Source organism: Pan troglodytes, chromosome 6 (assembly GCF_028858775.2).
Source record: "Pan troglodytes isolate AG18354 chromosome 6, NHGRI_mPanTro3-v2.0_pri, whole genome shotgun sequence".
Lineage (NCBI taxonomy): Eukaryota > Metazoa > Chordata > Mammalia > Primates > Hominidae > Pan > Pan troglodytes.
This window is the reverse complement of record NC_072404.2, coordinates 132,674,254-132,693,092: the sequence shown is the minus strand read 5'-3', so window position 1 is coordinate 132,693,092 and position 18,839 is coordinate 132,674,254. Positions and strand designations below refer to the sequence as shown.

General features: G+C 41.9%; 1 protein-coding gene across 2 annotated transcripts in view; it reads left to right on the top strand.

Annotated features, from left to right (window-relative positions):
- WNT2 (Wnt family member 2) overlaps positions 1-18,839 on the top strand; it is a 46,581-nt gene that overhangs the window by 9,909 nt on the left and 17,833 nt on the right. For both annotated transcript variants that reach the window (NM_001135848.1, XM_063813858.1), the window contains exon 4: positions 15,527-15,791. In NM_001135848.1, coding sequence (NP_001129320.1) covers positions 15,527-15,791 — 265 coding nt within the window. The remainder of the gene's footprint in view (positions 1-15,526; positions 15,792-18,839) is intronic.

Genomic DNA, 18,839 nt, shown 5'->3' with positions numbered 1-18,839 from the left:
GGTGAACAGCTGTCAGGCCTCAGATATTCTCCTGCCTGCTCTGCAAAACTTAGGAGGCTACTTTTGATTGGAATAAAAGTGCACACACTGACTTTTTAAAATGTGGCTTTAATTAATGGTGGGTGGGCAGACTTTTTCAAGGAGATGCATGATGTCAGTGAATATGAACTTTAATGAGAGTAAATGTATTGAGATAAACATGCGTCTCTAATTCTCTTCTTGCGGTCATTAGACCCCCTGTCTCTACTCCCCCTTTGTACTAGCAGAAGGTCTGTGGAATCAAAATGAGAACAGCCTGGGCTTGTTTGAAGGCAGGCCTCCTGAGCTAAGCCTCCAACTGGCTTGGCTCTAAGGCTCTAGAAAGCCCCCACCTCCCAGGGCTGACGGTAACATCAGTCCACTTTTTTTCTTCTTCTTTGTGCTTTTCAGCATTTTCCAAATTGGCCAATATGAACATCTACTTTTTAAACTGGGAGGGGTAGGGGAGAGCAATATATTTCATTTTTTTAAAAACCATCTATTCTAAGATTGCTCTGTTTAGCTAATGTTAAAAGTCAGAATTCATCACTGCCATTCATAACGGGCCTTAATTTTTCCCCAATATTTGAACAATTTATTTATTATAGCAGTTGGTTAGAGCACCCTCATGTGTCTCTGTACTGTAATGTCATTTTAGATCCTCTGTGCTATATCATTTAATCATAGTTTCAGCAGAATTTATAATGATTTTTTTCTTTCATGTTTACTTAAATGCTCATCCTTGATTGAGTCTAGTTTTCCACCTCCAATTAGGACTATGAATAAGTACTAAAAAGATAAGCCTGTCTTGTTCAAAACAAATATTCTATCAAGAAGGAAATTCTATAGCATCCTTCAGCAGCTCTGTTTAGGTCTAAAGAAACCATGCTATAAAAACTTCCAAATTACATTTTAAGATAGTTTTAGGTAAATTACATGCAAAAGGTCAATATCTGCCATTTATTTCCTTTGATGAGCTTGCAAACAAGCACCTTTTAAATTTGTCCACTCTTCCAGCCTGGGCAACATGGTGAAACCCTGTCTCTACAGAAAAATATAAAAAATTAGCCAGGTGTGGCAGTGCTACTACCACAGCTATTCAGCTACTATTCCCAGCTATACTCAAGAGGCTGAGGTGGGAGGATCATGTGAGCCAGGGAGGTTGAGGCTGCAGTGAGTCTTGATCGCACCACAGCATTCCAGCCTGGGTGACAGCATGAGACCCTGTCTCAAAAAAAACAAAACAAACAAACAAACAAACAAAAAAGTTAGTTCACTCTTTCTTCTAAGATGAAATAATGAAATAATCACAACTTCTTTAAATGTTCCTAAGGGAATCTGTATGAAAATAACTCACGTTTCCAGTCTTACTGCCCTTCCATCACTCTGAAAGTTTCTATAAGAGTAGGAATTTCCATAAGAATAAGAGGAATTCCATGAAAATACTTTCCCTAAAAGGTGCCTCTAACTTAAAAATAGAAAAGAACATGGGACTTCAAATCAGATGCACCTTTGTTTTAATCTTACAATACCAGTGGCTTTGCTCATTGAATCTCGGTTTTTCTCATGTATGAAAGGGCATTTTGTGGTGCTACGGGAAGACAAGTGTAAGGCAGATAGCACAGAACCTGGCATGTAATAGATGCTTAATAAAAGTTCCTTTCCCTTTTGTGAAGTTAAGATTATTTGTAACTCAGGTAACAGAGCTAGGCAGAAGTCCATCCAGCTGGAATTATTATTTAGGATTCAATCTGATCACTCCATCTATCTATAGAGTCATCTTCTATTCAGTTAACATACTAATAAAACCAAGCATATAGTATTTTTTAATTTATAAAATACTGTCAAATGTTTTATAATTTGATATTTCCAAAACCCCTGTAGGAATAAAAAATAGTATTCATATTTCTACTCTTCAGATGAGCAACTGGGCCTGAGAGGGATGGAGAGACTAAAGCAGGGTCATAGAATCATGAAGTACTAGATCCTGGGAGTTCACATCCGCTCCTGTTCTCCCATGTGCCCTTGTCTACATTTCCATATTGCTTTTGTTGAGAATTTCTGAGAAAAGAAACAATATTTCTATATGTACGGGGGAAAAACCAGCAGCTACTACCTTTGGAAGGTAGTTTACTGATGATTTTTTTTCTTTGTGTGTGTCTTCACACATTTTCTAAAATGAATGTGTATCGGTTTTTAACGACAAGGAAAAGTGGTTTTAAGTGCTGAAAACCTAACTGCCAGTCATCGTGAGCACACCCAAACCAATTTAGCCTTCTTTTTGGAGGATTCGCAAAATTTCAACAAACAGCACTGCAACTTTCAGAGCTCTGTTCTTGTATTTTGGGACTAACTTTGGTTCAACAGTTATTTTATTAAGGAATTACTTTGGGAAAGGCATCAGTTTTGGTACTAAATCAATGTGGAAAAGAATAAAACAAAGCAGCCCCTGACCATAAGAAACTAAATTTTAGTCAAGGAGAAAAGAGTAATACAATTGCTAGGCAAGCAATGCTATGTGGTATAATAACATAATCAGCCACAGGGCCAGTTAGCTGAGGAGATAATGGTTGTATCATAAAAAGAACTGGGTGTTTTGAGCTGGAGATAAAAGATTTCCCATGGTGGAGATATGGAAAGCATTTTCCAGGATGAAGGGACTTCAAGACAAAGACAGATATTGGAGCAGGAAGTGTATCATAAAGTTGAGGAATACAAGAACTGTAGGGTGGAGTTCAAGACTGAGAGTTAATAGGAACTAAGGCTGAAAATTTGAAATTTGAGTCCCAGCCAGATCTGGAGAGCCCTTTTTTTTTTTTTTTTTTTTTTTGAGACAGGGTCTCGCTTTGTTACCCAGGCTGGAGTGCGGTGGCATAATCTCGGCTCACTAGAGCCTGGACCTCCTGGGCTCAAGCAATCCTCCCACCTCAGTCTCAGTAGCCGGGACTACAGGCACTTGCCACCATGCCTGACTAATTTGGGGTGTTTCTTATTTGTTTGTTTGTTTTTTGGTAGAGATGAGGTTTCGCCATGTTGCCCAGGCTGGTCTTGAACTCCTGGGCTCAAGGATCTGCCCAACTTGTCCTCTCAAAGTGCTAGGATTACAGGCCTTGAGCCACGGCACCCAGCCTGGAGAGTCTCAAATACTGTGCAGAGACATTTGGCTGCCACTGGGAAGGCAAGAGGAAGGCATTGAACAGTGGGAGAGAAAGTTAAATACTTAAGTTTAATTTTCATGCATTTGTTAATTTCTCTAGAGTCCACTTTGAAAGAGTGATAGCTATCAAAGTTTGACCCTTCTGTAATATGTTTGAGTTCATGACTTAAAAAATTAACTGGGCAAGGTGGCATGCAACTGTAATCCCAGCTACTGGGGAGGCTGAGGTGGGAGGATCACTTGAGCTCAGGAGTTTGAGACCAGCTTGGGCAACATAGTGAGATCCCATATCAAAAAAAAATAGATTTACTAGGAAAATTGTGAGAAATTTGCCTCTCTTTGAATTTTATTTTTTGCCTTAAATATACATATAAGTACTGATATAGAAAGCTTCTGGGTGTTTATTAATATTAAAAAATTAGCATATGGCAACTGTGTTGATATTTACATTTTCAACATGATAGTTAATGTTATTATTGGCTACTCTACTTATTGGGAGCTCTTAGTTTAGGAGTTCTTGACTGAGGCATTATGGAGGATAAGGCCCTGGCATCAGAAAACTGGCTCTAATACTTGAGCAAAACCTTGCATAAGTTACCAAACTAGGGTTGCCATATAAAATAAAATACTTATGCATATACACCAGGTGGTAAGCAAGCCTCAGGGGTAGGTACCATTATTATACAGTTTGCATATGAGGAGACTGAGGTTTAGCAGGGTGGCCAGAATCAGCAAATAAATTGAATATATTTGCTCATTGAAATCATCTGAAATTCAAACTTAACTTGGCATCCTGTATTTTCTATGGAGAAGCTCAGAGGGTGAGGGGGTCCAAAATTTCTAGTTCCACTCACTATCCAAACAAGCACCACCGAAGGTCAGTGCTGCAGAGCACTAGGGCCTGCCCCTGAGCATGGCCTACCTGGGCGCTGGGACAGACCAGATACTTCTAAGTTCCACCTACAGAAAGTGCTTCAAAGTAAACAGAAGTGGATGTTGTACTACATGTAAGTAAAACTTTACAAGCAAGCAAATCTAAATTCTAATAAAGACTTAAAAAATATTTTTTTTTTGGAGACAGGGTCTCACCCTGTCACCCAGGCTGGAGTGTGCGGTAGTGCAATCATGACTCACTGCACAGGGCTCAAGTGATCCTCCCACCTCAGCCTCCCAAGCAGCTCAGACCACAGGCATATGCCACTGTGCTCAACTAATTTTTTTTTTTTTTTATGTTTCATAGAGACAGGGTCTTACTATGTTGCCCAGGGTGGTCTGAAACTCCTGGGCCCAAGTGATCCTCCTGCCATGGCCTCCCAAAGTACTAGGATTACAGGCATGAGCCACTGTGCCTGGCCAAGACTTTAAAAAATTGATCCCTTGATGCCACTTAAAATGAATAATAATAAACAAATAATGGGTCTGACCTAAGAGAACTGGGGCATGATGACAAAGAAATCACACTCTTAGAAAGTAGGGAATATCAATAGGAAAGAAAATGCCAAAGCCATACTGAACTGCAGAGCCACGTTGCTTTCACCTCCTATTCATCCTGACCCTCCCTTCAACAATCTTGAGCATCTTTGTGGGGCATAAATTTCACTTAGTAGGTATTTGTTTACTTACTGGTCTCCTTAGTTCATAAAATGAAAAGCATTTTTAAAAGTTAGATCAGTTCTGCCAGGCTCACCTCTGTCTTGTTGGACCCCAAAATAATATGTGCTTGATATTAGAGATCTTTATTTATCATATGAACCAAAAACTAACCAGAAGTCAAGTCCCAAGACAGGGAATAACTCTTAACAAAATTGTTGCAGTTCCATGTAAAGTTCTATTATTAGTGGAAAATGTTTTTTAGACTTGCCTAATTAGTCAATAAGAATTATTATATATATGGTTAGTCAACGGTAATGTTCTTGAATTCCACAAATGTAAATTCCACACCTTATATTTACTAGCTAAGCCCACCCACAGTCACTGTTTTTAAAGAATGACAGTGCTCAAGAAATCACAATGTCTTAAGTTAATAAATGTTTGCATAAGCAAATCAGCTGCACAATTTTTAATAAATTTTTCTTCTTAGTTCCAGAGTGTGTATGTTTAAAAGGTATGAGTTGGCCCAATTTTCAGTAACTTCTATCTTAGAGATGTGGACCTGTCAAAAGGATTCAATTGTTAATAAATGTACTTGGCTTCAAGCCAGCAGGTGAAAATTAAATAATATGTTTTTAATGAGAGTTTCCCTCAGGAAAACTGATATAGAACCAGAAATATATTAGTGACTTTGTAGAATATACCCAACTAAAAAGTGAAGTACTAACACTTCTTCAAGTGCTCAAGTTTAACTAAATAATTTAGTGAAAACACAGTATATGGGGACCTAAAATAAATTCTAACTAGGATTTCTAAGACAAGTTGTTAAGTTGGCAAATATTTCACACAGCATACAATGGACTGCCTTCTTTCTGATAGGAAGAAAATCAGTATGACATGACACAGGGTTCATAAACTTTGCAAAATGCAGGTACCTACAAGAAAAAAAATTCTCATGTTCTGCAAAGAAGTTTTACAAAGACACTGTAAGGGCTGCTTGGGCTCAGTCTTCAGAAGAACTGACTTAAGAAACCAAAACTTCCTTAGGAGAAGTTTGTCTTTATAACTGGCAATATAATTCCTTTTAGACTATAATTAGATATGCAAACACTAAATGTAAAAGCTTATAGAACTCACCGAATCCAAGGAACATGAGCCCCAGAGATTGGCAAACCCTAATATGAAAAACACCAGCAGAGTGATGTCGACTTTGGTGTCAGACAGGCTTGGCTTATATCCTGCCTCCCTGGGTTATCTCACTTACTGCCTGTGAGATCTAGGGCAAGCTCCTCTACTCCTGGGTGTTTCAATATCCTTATCTATAAAATGGGATAATAATAGTATATACCTTACGTGGTAGTGTGGACTAAATAAAATAGTGAATATAAAAGTGCTTAGCATGGTTTGATATATGGTAAGAACTTAAAGAATGTGATGCCTCAGTATTATACTGACACAAAGTTAGAGCAGAGAAATATAAAATAGAATTGTTCTAGCCTACACAATGCATGTATTTTCTTCTTCCATATCTCTTTTTTTTAAACAGACTTCTGCGTCTGGTATAGAATGCTAATATCTAGAAGTTTGTTTAAAAGAAAAAAGAACACTAAAAAATGGAAGTTTCTTAAATTTTAAAATTAGAAAATAGCCTCTGCAGGTCAAAGGCTTAAAATGCTCAAAATAAATAAAAAATGAAGGGCCACATAAAAAAATCTGCTAAGATTTTAGCACTGAAGCAGTTATGAGCCTATTGAAGAGCTTTTGTTGAGAATAGTTATATATTAAGCTAAAAATGGTTTCTATGAAGCTAAACACCAAAAGAGTCCTGCTGTCCTTAGAAGTCATCAAAAAACTACTTTTTTAGCATAGCTATGTCACATGAACAAGTATTTATTGACAGGATGCCACGTAGTAAAACTTAGATGGGATTAAGGCACATGGGGAGGAGTGGGGACTGATTAAGAATTGTGCTGGCCAGTTGGTGATATTAAGAACCATGGGGGCTGGGAGAATTGAGAACAGGAGCATACGAGAAGGCTGAAAATGGAATCTTGACAGCGACCTGCATTAAGAATCAAAGAAGAAGGAAGTAGAACAAGAGACTTTTCAGGAAAGATTCAAGAGACAAAATAGAAACCAGGATGTGACTGTGTCATGGGCTATGGCCTTGAGGTTCTGAAGGAAGCTTTCAGTATCCCACATTAGCAAGAGGCAGCAAGTCATTGTAATTGATTCTTATTCTAATTCTTTCTCTTCCCATTGTAAAAACAGTGCTTGCACATAGTATCAAAAGCAACAGCTTGAGCAGTGCAGAAATGTATAAATTGGTACCGTTTTCTCCCCTCACAGTCCTTGTCTCCTTCCAGAACATTTCAAAGTGCAAACTGACTCAAGAATGTGAATGGGACATGTAATGTTTCCCCTCTTCCTCCCAAACTTCATTAAAATTGTAGTAATAGAAAAAAAAGGGTTTAAATTGACAATAAGAAGAATAGTAAAAGAAATGAAAGAGCTAAATGAATTTCTGGAAAATGGAAAGCAAATGAATAAATTGTAGCTCACAAAGAAGGATGGAGAAGCCACAGTCTAGAAGAATAAAAGCAAATGGGGCAACTGCCAACATGGGAGGGAAGAAGCCCTGAGAATGCCTCGGATATAAATAAGCCCTGGAGAGAAACATAGGCCTGAAAATTGGGAATAACTGAAAATTCCATTGATGGAATAGGGAACCCCAACCCCTCCCTTCTCCCCATGAGCAGAACTCCGCGGAAGTCGGTCATTTAACATCCCAGGCTTTCTGGAGTAAGAGTCTTCAGCATAAGAGCCAGTGTCGTGGGTGCAGTGGCGCCTGCTTGTAGTCCCAACTATTTGGGAGGCTGAGGTAGGAGGATCACTGGAGCCCAGGAGTTCAAAGCTGTAGTGCCCTATTATGGTGCCTATGAATAGTCACTGCACTCTAGCCTGGACAACACAGCAAGAGCTCATCTCAAAAAAATAGTCATTGCCCTGCCAACTCACCAGAAAGCAATATTTTTTGGTCCACAAGCCCCACCTCTACAACCAGAGTTCCTAAATGCCTTTTTACTACTTCATTCTTAAATATGAAGAGACTGTCCAAGGATTATCATATATTAGATTCAATACAGCAGCGTGAAAGAAAAAGACAAATAAATTGCAGGAAAATTACTCCTGCAATTACTGCAGGAGAAAACGCAGGAATTCAAGGATAAAAGCACTTTTTTATAGCCTAATCAGTCTCCTCACAGAAACATAATATTGACACCCACAAATAAGAACGGAAGCTTTGAAAAAGTGACGATTAGAGAAAAAGAAAGAATTTGGAAGAGAAAGCCAAATAAACCTCTCAGAAAGTACATCAAAAAGCCCAAAAGATAAATGTTTAAGGAGGTCCATAAACATCCCCTGCTCTTTTCCACTTGAGTTTGAAACCAACTGAAAAATGGACAAATGGATGGACTAAAAGTATCAGTTTTGTGATTGAAGAAAATGCTGCCCTAGAGGACGCGGGTTGGAAGCACAGTGCTCCCGAGCAGTCCAACCCTGAGCCAGGCAGATTCACCTACCACAGGCTGGCCCTTGGAGCCCCTGCAGCAAGGGAGCCACATGCTAGATGGTAGGAGCTGATCACAACTCATTTCCACAGGCTACCAGATCCCCAAAGAGAAAGAACCCAGGCACACAAGCCCTGCTCCTTCCTCTAAACTTACCAGTTGGATGAATCACTTATCTTCCTCTGGGTAGACATGAGTAAGGGGGTGGAAAGAGCCAGGACTGTTACTCTGATGGAATTTCTTCCTCAAGAAATCGGGAAGAAAGTATTGAAAAGATGAGAGAAAACATAATTGACATAGAGGACCAATTCCAAAATTTGGCAACTGGCTAATTAGAATGCCATTAAAAAAGAAAAAAATGACCAGGTGCGGTGGCTCACGCCTGTAATCCCAGCACTTTGGGAGGCCAAGGCGGGTGGATCACCTGAGGTCAGGAGTTCAAGATCAGCCTGGACAACATGGTGAAACCCCGTCTCTACTGAAAATACAAAAATTAGCTGGGCGTGGTGGCGGATGCCTGTAATCCCAGCTACTTGGGAGGCTGAGGCAGGAGAGTTGCTTGAACCTGGGAGGCGGAGTTGCAGTGAGCAGAGACCTCGCCATTGCACTCCAGCCTGGCCAACAAGAGTGAAACTCTGTCTCAAAAAAAAAAAAAAATGTGGAGGAGAGGATTGAAAGGGGCTGCTGAGTGCTGAACAAGATTAATGGGGAATAATATTGTGATATTTCAGAACCCAAGAATAAGGGAACGATTCTGGGAGCTTTCATAGGGGAAAAAATACAAAGTAAAGTGAAAATAAGAACAAATCCATTTTCAAAGAATCCACCAGACTTCCCATATCAGACTTCCCATCTGCAACATTAGAAGCCAAAAGCCTGTGGAGGTATACTTTCAAAGTTTTAAATCCAGAATTCTATACCCAGCCAAGCTATTAATCAAGTGTGAAGGCTGACTGAAGACATGTCAGACATGCAAGAATTCAGAAAATGCGTCCACGTTAAAGGAGTTACTCAACACTGTACTGCAGCAAAAAGGAGGAATACATCAAAAGAGAAAACATGGCATCTAGGATACAGCGTGTCCAGGCTAGCAGGGCATAACGTTAGGTCTGAGCTGTGGAGCCAGTCCTGGTTGGCACAAGAGGACGGAAGACTGTGGCTGCCCCCAGGAAATGAGGAGAAGTGACGAGCAGGTGGAACAATTGTGAGGTGGAAAACATGAGGTGATAGCCAATGCAATTGGTAGCAAATAGAACGAGAAAACACCCAACTTCACTTTAAGAACATCCTTCATTGATACAAAGGTTTGTGATCTTGGATCAGAGATAATGAACTGCAATCCTGGCACAGTTCTTGGCTGTGCAGTTAATAATATTATGTAGATGTTTATTGTTTTAAAATTTTAGAATCAAAATTTACTTATAGTTACAGAACAGAGGTCCTCGACTTTAGTCACTCATTCTTTTATCATCCAAATAAAATGTCTCCAGTCCCTCCATCAGCGGCTGTGCATGGGAAACCACCCTCCCACCCCAACCAAGCTCCTTGCCCAGTGCCTCTGAAGACCCCAGGGGGAGTATCCTGCCGCTATAGCCTGTTGCTCTGGTGTGGCCCACTTATCCATTGAGCCATTGGTATTTGGGTTGGACACTGGCCACCACCCATCTTTCATTCCCTCCAAAGCAGCACTAGCAGAGATTGTCACTGGTGACACATTTTCCTTGAGATTCTGATGTCTTGGAGGCATAGGGTAGGAAACAATCTCCAATTGAATAACGATTTCCCCGTTCTTAGAAATGTAATGCCAGCTTCTGCCGCAGGAATTCTTCACCGCTGTAACCCTCCATAGGCCCCAGACTCCCGCCACGGTGCAGGGGTTTCTCACCTTCTCCTCTGCATCCCTGGGTCTGGATGATTCTGAACCCTGACTGCATATTAGAATCAATCAACTGAGGAACCACAAGTACCTTCAAGGCCCAGGCCTCACGTCCACCCTAGGTTCTGATTTACCCAGTCTGGGGAGGGGCTGGAAATGATCCCCAGGTGATTTTAATATGTAGCCAGGAGTGACACCTACTGACCTGCCCTCTCCAGTTGCCAGGAAGAAAGCCTCAAATTCCTGTTATTTTACTATGTGGAGTAATTTCACCCTTTTTGTTTCCCCCCTCTTTCAAGACCATGAAATCCCTCAAACTGTAGCCAGATTGTAAAAGAACATTTTTCCCTTTTTCCGCCAGCTATACACACATATGCAGGCCTTTAAAAACTGGATCATACCACATATATTGTTCTACATTTTGCTTTTATCACTTGACTTTCTTTCCTGCCTGTAAGACTGACCTACTTCATTGTTCAGAGACCACATAATATTCCATTATTAAGCACATACCATAATTTGATTAGCCATTTTCCTACTGATGTCATTTGGGTTTTTCCTCATATTTTGCTGTTACTAATTATGCAATAGCTGCATGAAGATCCATGTGGGTGTGTATCCTTCCAAGCTTGTGCAGATGTTTCCAGAGTGGAATCACCAGGTCAAGGATACGTACATTTAACATTTTTGCAGGTATTGCAAAAACACTCTTCATTTAAATGATGGATTGCTATACTCCCCCACCAATGGTTTGTTAAAGCATCTCTTCCCCTGGACTGTTACTAACACCAAACATTATCAGTCTTTTTACATTTTACTATATTTTTATTCTTAAAATTTAAAAAATTGACATTTTTACAATTTTTGCTAGGCAAAAAAGGTGTATTATTTCAGTTTGCATTTCTCCAGTTACTAATGAAGTCGAACACCTTTTTGTCCTTTTGTTAGTACTTTGTATTTCTTCTGTGAATTGTCTAATAAATTTTTAATGATTAGTTTGGAAGATGCAATGTAATCCCCCATTATTTCTCTCTCTACCTCTTCTTCCTCCTCTGCCCCATTATAACAGGTATGTAATATTTTAAGTCAATTCTTGATTATTCAAAAGAATGGAGGGGGTTGGGTACAGTGGCTCACACCTGTAATCCTAGCACTTTGGGAGGCCGAGGCAGATGGACCACCTGAGGACCAGCCTGACCAACATGGAGAAACCCCGTCTCTACTAAAAATACAAAAAAAATAGCAAGGCGTGGTGGCATGCACCTGTAATCCCAGCTACTCAGGAGGCTGAGGCAGGAGAATCGCTTGAACCCGGGAGGTGGAGGTGGCAGTGAGCCGAGATCACACCATTGCACTCCAGCCTGGGTGACAAGAGCAAGACTCTGTCTCAAAAAAAAAAAAAAAAAAAAAAAAGAATGGAGGGAAACAGAATGCATAATTCAAAATCACAATGTGATTTATAGTAGAATTTTAAGTGTGTTTTCAGAAATAGCACACATCTGAGATTCACATCTTTGTTCTACCTTTAAATAGCTGGGTGACCAGGGATTTTCCTTTCCTCGCAGAGCACTGGTTTTCATAAGCATAGAATGGGAACAATAACTTACTTTGCCTGACGGTGATAATTAGATAATATGTGTAAACCACCTGGTGTGGAGCCTGGCACATAGTTAAGCACTCACTCAATACATGGTTGTTATTGTTATCATGTTATAACATTTGAATACTGGAGTTGCTCTAAACTAGGAATCCTCATTGTAAGTTTCTTGCCCTCATATCCTTACTCTTACCTCAGTTACTCTTGAAAACAGGCTGCCTCAGCTTACATCCCCTTCTCTCTGCCTCTCTGATTGAGTACAGTTTTGTCCACTTCAAGGTTAAGGGTTTGAATTTCAAGTCTGCAAACCCAGTACATAGAAGAGATGAAGGTAGCCCCAAACTGCAATTGAGCACTGAACATGCTGTGCGTTAACAGTGGGTGCTGGAGACGTGAGCAAGCCCAATACTAGAGATGCTGTCTCAATTTCCTCCTAGGTTAATTGTCAGATAAAGCCTGTCATTAATCCACAACCAAGAAGTGACCATGGTACCTGTTGAAATACTTTCTGCTACAAGTAACAGATCCCAAAGGCACTAAAAAAAGGAGGAAAGTTTACTAACTTGGATCACAAAAAGTCTGGCGGTAGGGCAGGTCCAAAGTGGGCTCATCGAGCAGCTCAGCAGCATCCCCAGAACCCAGATCTTCACATCTGTCAAGTGTGCCTGCAGCTTGCTGCCTGTCGGCATTGCTGCCCTCAGGTTGCAGAGAGGCTGCTACAGAAACCAGCATCTAGAGACAGAGACAAGGTATTTCTCCTTATGTGACTCTTTTATTTTATTATATGTTATTTTTGAGACAAGGTCTCACTCTGTCACCCAGGCTGGAGTACAGTGATGCAATCATAGCTCACTGCAGCCTCAAACACCAGACTCAAGTGATCCTCCCACCTCAGCCTCCTGAGTAGCTGAGACCATAGGCACGTGCCACCACCTCCGGCTAGTTTTTTCTTTTTTTGTAGAAACAGGGTCTCACTGTGTTGCCCAGGCTGTTCTTGAACTCCTGGGATCAAGTGATCCTTTTGCCTCAGCCTCCCAAAGTGCTGGGATTACAGGCATAAGCCACCATGCCCCCACCTCACGTGTCTCTTTTAAAGAGTGAAGAAACATGGCCAGGTACGATGGCTCACGCCTGTAATCCCAACACTTTGGGAGACTGAGGCAGGTGGATCAAAAGGTCAAGAGATCAAGACCATCCTGGCCAACATGGTGAAACCCCATCTCTACTAAAAATACAAAACTTAGCCAGGCGTGGTGACCCGCGCCTGTAGTCCCAGCTATTCGGGAGGCTGAGGCAGTAGAATCGCTTGAACCAGGGAGGCAGAGGTTGCAGTGAGCTGAGATCGCGCCACTGCACTCCAGCCTGGCAACAGAGCAAGACACAGTCTCAAAAACACAATAAATAAATAAAAAATAAAGAGTGAAGAAACTTTTTTTTTTTACAAGACTCCTAAGAGATTTCTCCTATCATAGGATTGGCCCAAACTGAATCAGCACATGCTCCAAGCTGGAAAAAAGTTAGTGGCAAGACAGTGAAATTACTATTAGCGATTTAGACTACTCTGGGGTCAGAAGTTGTTTGTAAGACAAGGCTGCCCAACACCTGAACAAAAACTGTTAGCAAGGAAGGGAGGAGGTTGCACAGATGATCCTGTCACCACCACATGTTTTTTTAAGGATTTATAATGTTATTTTTCAGATCCAATTTTAAATTAATATGCAAATTCTTCAATTAATTGTATAAAAATATCAGTTTTGAAGTTTATGATCTGGAAATTCAATACTAGAAAGGGAGGGCAGACCAGATGCATTGGCTCACACCTATAATCCCTCACCATTTTGGGAGGCTGAGATGGGAAGATTACTTGAACTCAAGACTTAGGGACCAGCCTCAGCAACACAGTGAGACCCCCCATCTCTACAAAATATTTTTAAAAATTAGCTGGGCATGGTGGCATGCACCTGTAGTCCTAGCTATGCAGGAGCCTGAGGCAGGAGGATCGCTTGAGCCCAGGAGTTCAAGGCCGCAGTGAGCTACAGTCACACCACTCCACTCCAGCCTGGGCAGCAGGGTGAGATTCTGTCTCAAAAAAAAAAAAGAAAGAAAGAAAGAAGAGGAGGAGCAGTAATATTTCCTGTCATTTTTAAAGCTAGGGATATTACTTATGATTAAATAACCTAGATTTAAAAAGAATAAACTTGGAAGAATGAGCATTCATATTTAATTCCTAAGTACTTGATGTGGAGTGAGTTTTGTGTGGTGCTCTCCAGGATCTTAGGAGGGACAGCTCCTGGACAGGTGAGAGCCACATGGGGAAGAGTGGTGGAGCCCAGATGGCACTCCCAGGGTTGTGTCTGTGGCAGAGGCCTGCCATCCAGGCCATCCTGTGAGCCTCCTACCAAACACTCATAATATAAAGATGGGGGTGGGGCACATGGGGCAGTGTAATTCCGAAGAGGAATTTCATTCTAAGACATCCTTTAAAGATGCCCAGGTCCCTGTAACTGGGAGAGCCAAGCTAAGCACATGCTTCCTGCTCACTTCTCCATCCTTGCCCTCCAGGGGTGGCTCATGCTGAGGAGGATAGATTTCAAATGTAGTGGGTGCCCCATCCACAACGGAGGAGGGGGTAAAGTGGGAAAAACACCTAGTGCCAAGGCCCGACCTGGGGAGAGTGGGAATGAATTCTTATTACTGAGCTTGGGCAAGTCACCTGCCTTCCCCATCCCTGGTTCCTCATCTATAAAATGGGAAGAGCAGTAGATCAAAGTTGTTGTGAGGACCAGGAGTGCTAATAATCTCTTCACTTGAGTGAGCAAAGGAGAAAATGGGCCAGGGCAGGATAACTCTCACCAAATTGCTTTGGGGAAAGTGCTGCTCTGCTGGCTCGTGAAAACAAAGCAGAAGCTTCCCTGGAAGTTTCAGGCCCACCTGTCCCCTCTCCTCTCCACAGGCCTCGCACCCACAGAAAAGGGGTCTCTATATTGGGAGCCAGCCGAGATGAGCTTGTCCCAGTTTCCTTTGCTTCCTCTCTAAGAAAGATCAGAGCAAACCCACCCCTGTCATCTAAGCTGAATCTCCCCAAGTTACTGTCAGCCTCAGGGTCACTAACTGACTTTGCAGTACAGCCTGGCTCTGTCTTTTCCTGGCTGTGTAACTTTGGGTGAGTGCTTCCACCTCTCTCAGCCTTGCTTCTCGGTCATCTGCAAAATAAATACAGTGGCACAGAATTGCTATAGTACAATTACCATGATTGGTTCATTGAAGGATTCGGACTTAGCAGTTATTTTGTTAATTTAATTTGCATAATACATACATTTTTATATTATTTTATTTTAAACTGGACAGCATTAATTGGATAGTATACATTTTTAATATAATAAAGCTCTATTTATTTAGAAAATAATTCAATCCCTCACTCTTCTAACTGGCCACATGCCCTGTTAAATAGTGAGGTTTCTGTTATACTGATAGCCAGTGGGGTACACAGTTAGGTGCTATCCCTCCCCTCTCCACCCACTGCCCCTGCCTGCTGCAGTCAGGGCAGGTGGCTAATGTGGCTAACAAGTGACAAGCAATGCTTCAACATCTCCCAGTCACTTGCCCCAGGATCCAGCATCCTGAGAGTCACTTCTGGATTGCTGGGAGGTAAGGAGAGTTGGAGCATGTGTCACCTGCTCGAACCTCACTGAACTTGCCCCTGTCTTTTTCGGCAGGCTGTAAAGCGGTTCTTGAAACAAGAGTGCAAGTGCCACGGGGTGAGCGGCTCATGTACTCTCAGGACATGCTGGCTGGCCATGGCCGACTTCAGGAAAACGGGCGATTATCTCTGGAGGAAGTACAATGGGGCCATCCAGGTGGTCATGAACCAGGATGGCACAGGTTTCACTGTGGCTAACGAGAGGTTTAAGAAGCCAACAAAAAATGACCTCGTGTATTTTGAGAATTCTCCAGACTACTGTATCAGGGACCGAGAAGCAGGTAAGTTCAAAAGACTTTCTTCATAGCACCTAATTCTTTCAACAATTGATACTCCACAATTTAAATGAGGTTCTGTATTTTCAGGCTGCTCTCTTTAGGTTCAAAGCTCACGATCCTTATCATTCTTATTGAAACTGTACAGGGCCAGGCGTGGTGGCTCATGCCTGTAATCCCAGCACTTTGGGAGGCCGAAATGGGCAGATTGCTTGAGCTCAGGAGTTCAAGAAAAGCCTGGGCAACTCTATCTCTACCAAAAATGCAAAAAATTAGCTGGGCATGGTGGTGCGCATCTGTGGTCCAGCTACTCAGGAGGCTGAGGTGCACTCCAGCCTGGGTGACAGAGTGAACTCCATCTCAAAAAAATAAAGAAAAGAAAAGAAACTGCACAGAGAGCTCTCCTAAGCAACTGGAGAAATGGATTGACAGTGCACAGATTCTGGAGAAATTGAAACCCCACAATGTCTAGGGCAAAAAGTCAAGATACACAGATTAGCAAAATTCTTCAGCTTGGGCAGATTTCTAGTTAGTGGACTATGCACACTAGGGAGAGCAGCCCAGCATCTTTCATGTAATCCTGAAGCTGAGAGCAGGATACATTAAATCCCACCACTGTGACTATGGAAAATGGTCCCAGGGCTTTAAATTTAGACTCTTCTGAAATCTGCCCTACTTCACCTTCCCTGCTCTTTTCAATATGCTTAGAAATTGCCAAAGATAAAAAGCAAGAATTTATCCCCACTCTCTTGGCTATAGGTGGGCAGTGTATAATAAAGGCTGTGTCAGAGGCCCTTCATTTATTAAAGCCACACCATTCCCTTCCAGACGGTACCTTCTCCATCCCTCAAAGAACAGCTCTGTCAGCCTCAACACCGCAGCTGTCCCACCTATCAGGTTTACACATGTTCATGCTCTACCTCTCACTCCTCCTGATCAACCCTGAGCTCCAGGTTTAGCTCATTCTTTGTAAAGATTCTAGTGCAAAATAAGAATGAGTACAAGTCTAAATTCATTGGAGGTGATGGGAGTCCACAGCCCAAGTCAATTTCTAAGACTTGGTAGAAAGCAAAGGAATTCATTATCAGAAAAAAAAATCCTCTTAGAGTCTGATTTTTTTTTATTTCAAAATAATTGCAGAGGCACCAATAAAATGGTATGGATGGCAGCCAGCTGTCAGTTAGATTGACCAAGAGGCAAGGTTACCAGGGAATGTCACAAGGAAGCCAAAGCCTTTTTTTGCCCCTGAGTGGTTGAATTGCCTTCATGGTTTGATGAGCTAGTTCTCCGCAACATTTGAGCAGGTTGCTACATGCAGCCCAGGGATTAATGACAACTGAGCAGAGGACCAGATGCTGTGCCCCGCTGCATTCCTGATACGCTTTGGGACCTCTAACAAGTCATCCTACCTGTCAGGCCAAAGTTATAGCCAAATCACCATGAAACCTGTGCTTGGATACAGGATTGTCCCAGGGGTCTGACCCCCCTCTACCAGTCACTAGCTGTTTAACCTCAGCCTCCTCACACTGAGCATGGAGATGCTGCTGTCTTGATCATTTAAGTCCTATGTATTGACTCCTGTGCACTGGGTACTGGGCTGACATCCTTGCACACATGGTCTTATTTTATCCTTACAGTAGGATCCTTACAGCAGCCCTATGACAGCAATACATTGAAACTTGTTACTAACCAGAAAAAATTGAATAAAAGGTGGCTCCTAGATGATCAAAACCAACCAAGAACCACGTTCACATCTTACTTTGTAAGTCAGATAAGCAACCCTAGATATCACCTTCTCCATTGTACAGATAAGAAAAGTGAATGACCTGCTCACGATCTCACCGGTAGGAGAGGGTGGATGTCTGATCCCTTGGCCTGTGCTTTGACCCATTAGACACTTGCCCCTGCCTGCCTCCAAGGACACATATGTGAAAAGGCCTTGGGGAGCAAAAACCTTATTTCAAATATAAGAGGACCCTCTTCCCCAGCATGTCTTTTCTGGTTCTTTGGATTGAAGCAGTTTGCACAGGGAAGCAGGCTGGTGTACCTGAGGAATATGTACTGCCTTAGGTATAACAGGTATGACATTTATTGTCAATGAAATATAGACCATATTTTTTTTTACCCCACAGAGGTGATTCTGAATCTAATCCCTGCTGCCTCTTCAAGTTACTAAGTTATTCTTGCGTACTCCGCTTTTTCAACTCTTTGTATTAGAAAGAAATTCTCTTTCTTAATCCTAAAATAGCAGATATATCTGTAGTACCCATCACATGCCAGAGCTGCAGCTACATTCTCTCATTGATTCTCACAGAAAGTCTATAAGGTGAGTATGTTATTATCCCATTTTATGGGAGGACACTGAAGCTCTAAGAGGTTAAAGATTTTCCCTACCCACTTGTGGTTAGTAAGAGGCAGATCAGGGACTTAAACCTGAGCCTGGCTGTCTCGTCTCATCTCATCTTGTCTCGTCTCATCTCATCTCGTCTCGTCTCGTCTCTCTTCTCTTCTCTTTTCTTTTCTTTTTTTGAGACAGAGTCTCGCTCTGTTGGCCAGGCTGGAGTGCAGTGGCACAATTTTGGCTCACTGCAACCTCCGCCTCCTGGGCTCAAGCAATTCTCCTGCCTCAGCCTCCCGAGTAGCTGTGATTACAGGCATGTGTCACCACGCCTGGCTAATTTTTGTATTTTTAGTAGAGACGGGGTTTCACTATGTTGGCCAGGCTGGTCTCGAACTCCTGACCTCAGGTAATCCACCTGCCTCATCCTTCAAAGTGCTGGGATTACAGGCGTGAGCCACCACGCCCGGCCCTGGCTGTCTTTTCCTTTCTTTCTTTCTTTCTTTCTTTCTTTCTTTCTTTCTTTCTTTTCTTTCTTTCTTTTTCTGTCTTTTTCTTTCTTTTTCTTTCTTTTCTTTTCTTTCTTTCTTTCTTTCCTTTCTTTCTTTCTTTCCTTTCTTTCTCTCTCTCTCTCCTCTCTCTCTCTCCCCTCTCTCTCTCCTCTCTCTCTCTCTCTCTCTTTCTTTCTTTCTTGCTCTGTCACCAAGGCTGGAGTG